This window comes from Rattus norvegicus, chromosome 3 (genome assembly GCF_036323735.1).
Source record: "Rattus norvegicus strain BN/NHsdMcwi chromosome 3, GRCr8, whole genome shotgun sequence".
NCBI lineage: Eukaryota > Metazoa > Chordata > Mammalia > Rodentia > Muridae > Rattus > Rattus norvegicus.
This window is the reverse complement of record NC_086021.1, coordinates 34201340-34203487: the sequence shown is the minus strand read 5'-3', so window position 1 is coordinate 34203487 and position 2148 is coordinate 34201340. Positions and strand designations below refer to the sequence as shown.

The window sequence follows — 2148 nt, the reverse complement described above, 5'->3', positions numbered from 1 at the left end:
TCCTTTAATCCCAGCACTCAGGAGGCAGAGGCAGGTGGATCTCTGTGAGTTCAAGGCCACCCTGGTCTACAGAGTGAGACCGTGTCTCAAAACACAAACCACCACCACTACCAACAACCATGTCTCCCACGGGCTCAGGTGTTTGAACTCGTGGTGTGTAGTTGGTGGTGTGGCCTTCCTGGAGGAGGAGAGATGAGAGTCTAGAGTCTCACCATACTTCCAGTTCGCTCTCTGGATAAAGATATGACCTCCAGCTTCTGCCCCTACAGCCTTCCTCACCCTCACAGACCGCCCTCTGGAACTGTGAGCTAGAATAATCCCTTTCATCTAGAAGCTCCTTTTGGTCATGGTGTTGTATCACAGCCATGGAAAAGTAACTAGTGGGCCCACTGAGCCATCTTGTCACGCCCTTTCAAAACATCGATTTGTGTGTGTATGAAAGTGTGTGTGTGTGTGTGTGTGTGTGAGAGAGAGAGAGAGAGAGACAGAGAATGTGTGTGTGTGTGAGAGAGAGAGAGAATGTGTGTGTGAGTGTGTGTGAGTGTGAGGATGTGTGTATTGTGTGAGTGTGTGAGTATGTGAGTATGTGTGTGAGTGTATATATGTGTGCATGTGTGTGAGTGTGAGGATGTGTGTATTGTGTGAGTGTGTGAGTATGTGATTATGTGTGTGAGTGTATATATGTGTGCATGTGTGTGAGTGTGAGGATGTGTATTGTGTGAGTATGTATGCATGTATGTGTGTGTGGTATTGTGCGTATGTATGTGAGTGTGTGTGAGAATGTGTGTGTGAGTGTGTAAGTGTGTGAGTGTATGTGTGTTGCTGTAAAATTATTTTTAAAATATGCTTTTATTCTGCACTAGGTTCGACACTGCAGTGCCCCACGATATCTGGTAGACATCTTCATCTCAGTCAGCAAAGCTTCTCATCCACTTTGCTCCATCCCATATCACACTGCCAATGGCTACTCTCTGAGCCTGGCAACAATCTCTTTACCCATCTAGTTCCCAAGGCAGGTTACTGCCATTGCCACACATACACATGTCTCCATCCACCACATACTCTCTTGAATTCAATTAAATTGCCACATGAAAGAACACACCACACAATAACCTCTGATAAAATATAATTGCCCACCTAGACATACAAAGCCCTGTACACATCCATCCCTTAAGAATATTCATAACAGCTCTTCAGCCCCAGCCAGTGCGCTGTGGTCGCCATCATGCTCGCCACTGCCCTCCGTCGCTGTACCGCAGCCGCGGCCGCCCGAGGCCTTCTGCACCCTGTTTCGGCTCCCAGCCCCGCTGCCGCCGTCTGTTCCGTTCGCTGCTATTCTCATGAGTCACATGAGACAGATGAGGAGTTTGATGCTCGCTGGGTGACATACTCCAACAAGCCAGACATTGATGCCTGGGAGTTGCGTAAAGGGATGGATACACTTGTTGGCTATGATCTGGTTCCTGAGCCCAAAATCATTGATGCTGCTTTGCGGGCATGTAGACGGTTAAATGATTTTGCTAGTGCTGTTCGCATCTTGGAGGTTGTTAAGGACAAAGCAGGACCTCATAAGGAAATCTACCCCTATGTCATCCAGGAACTTAGACCAACTTTAAATGAATTGGGAATCTCCACTCCAGAGGAACTGGGCCTTGACAAAGTGTAAACTCCCTTCGATGGGCTTCCCAAGGACTTAACTGCTATTGCTACTTGATTGAAACAGTTGCCTGGAAATGTTTTATTTGAACAAATTTTCCTTTGAGTATCAAACCATGTAACTTGGACTTTAATAAAGGGAAATGAGTTTGACCCCCCAAAAAAAGAATATTCATAACAACCTGTAAACGTGCAGAGAGGAAGCTTAACATCCGCCTCCATGTTCTTCTGGCTGCCTCTCCCTCTCACTCCAGTCTCTTCCCCTCTCTAAAACTTTTCTCCCGCCCATTCTTCCTTCTTGTCCAATCACAGGTCTCGTTCTATCTTGTACCTGCTTTCACCTGCGTAATGACATCATCCTACATATGTGTATGAGTGTGAAAATGTGTATGTCAGTGTATGGGTATGAGAGTATGTATGTGTATGAGTGTGTGAGTATGTGTGTGTAAGTGTATGTGTGAATGTGTATGTGTGTATATGTGTGCATGAGTG

At 46.2% G+C, this 2148-nt stretch overlaps 1 protein-coding gene across 1 annotated transcript; it reads left to right on the top strand.

Moving 5' to 3' along the window:
* Positions 1–1192: 1192 nt before the first annotated feature.
* Positions 1193–1825, top strand: LOC100361008 (Cytochrome c oxidase subunit 5A, mitochondrial-like). The gene has a single exon (XM_039106170.2). It carries the CDS (start codon positions 1226–1228, stop codon positions 1664–1666), a length of 441 nt encoding a protein of 146 aa, XP_038962098.1. The 5' UTR covers positions 1193–1225; the 3' UTR covers positions 1667–1825.
* The last annotated feature ends 323 nt before the right edge of the window (positions 1826–2148 follow it).

What these genes read in the sequence shown, in the direction of transcription:
- LOC100361008 (XM_039106170.2), top strand. Translation starts at nt 1,226, where the DNA reads ATGCTCGCCACTGCCCTCCGTCGCTGTACCGCAGCCGCGGCCGCCCGA.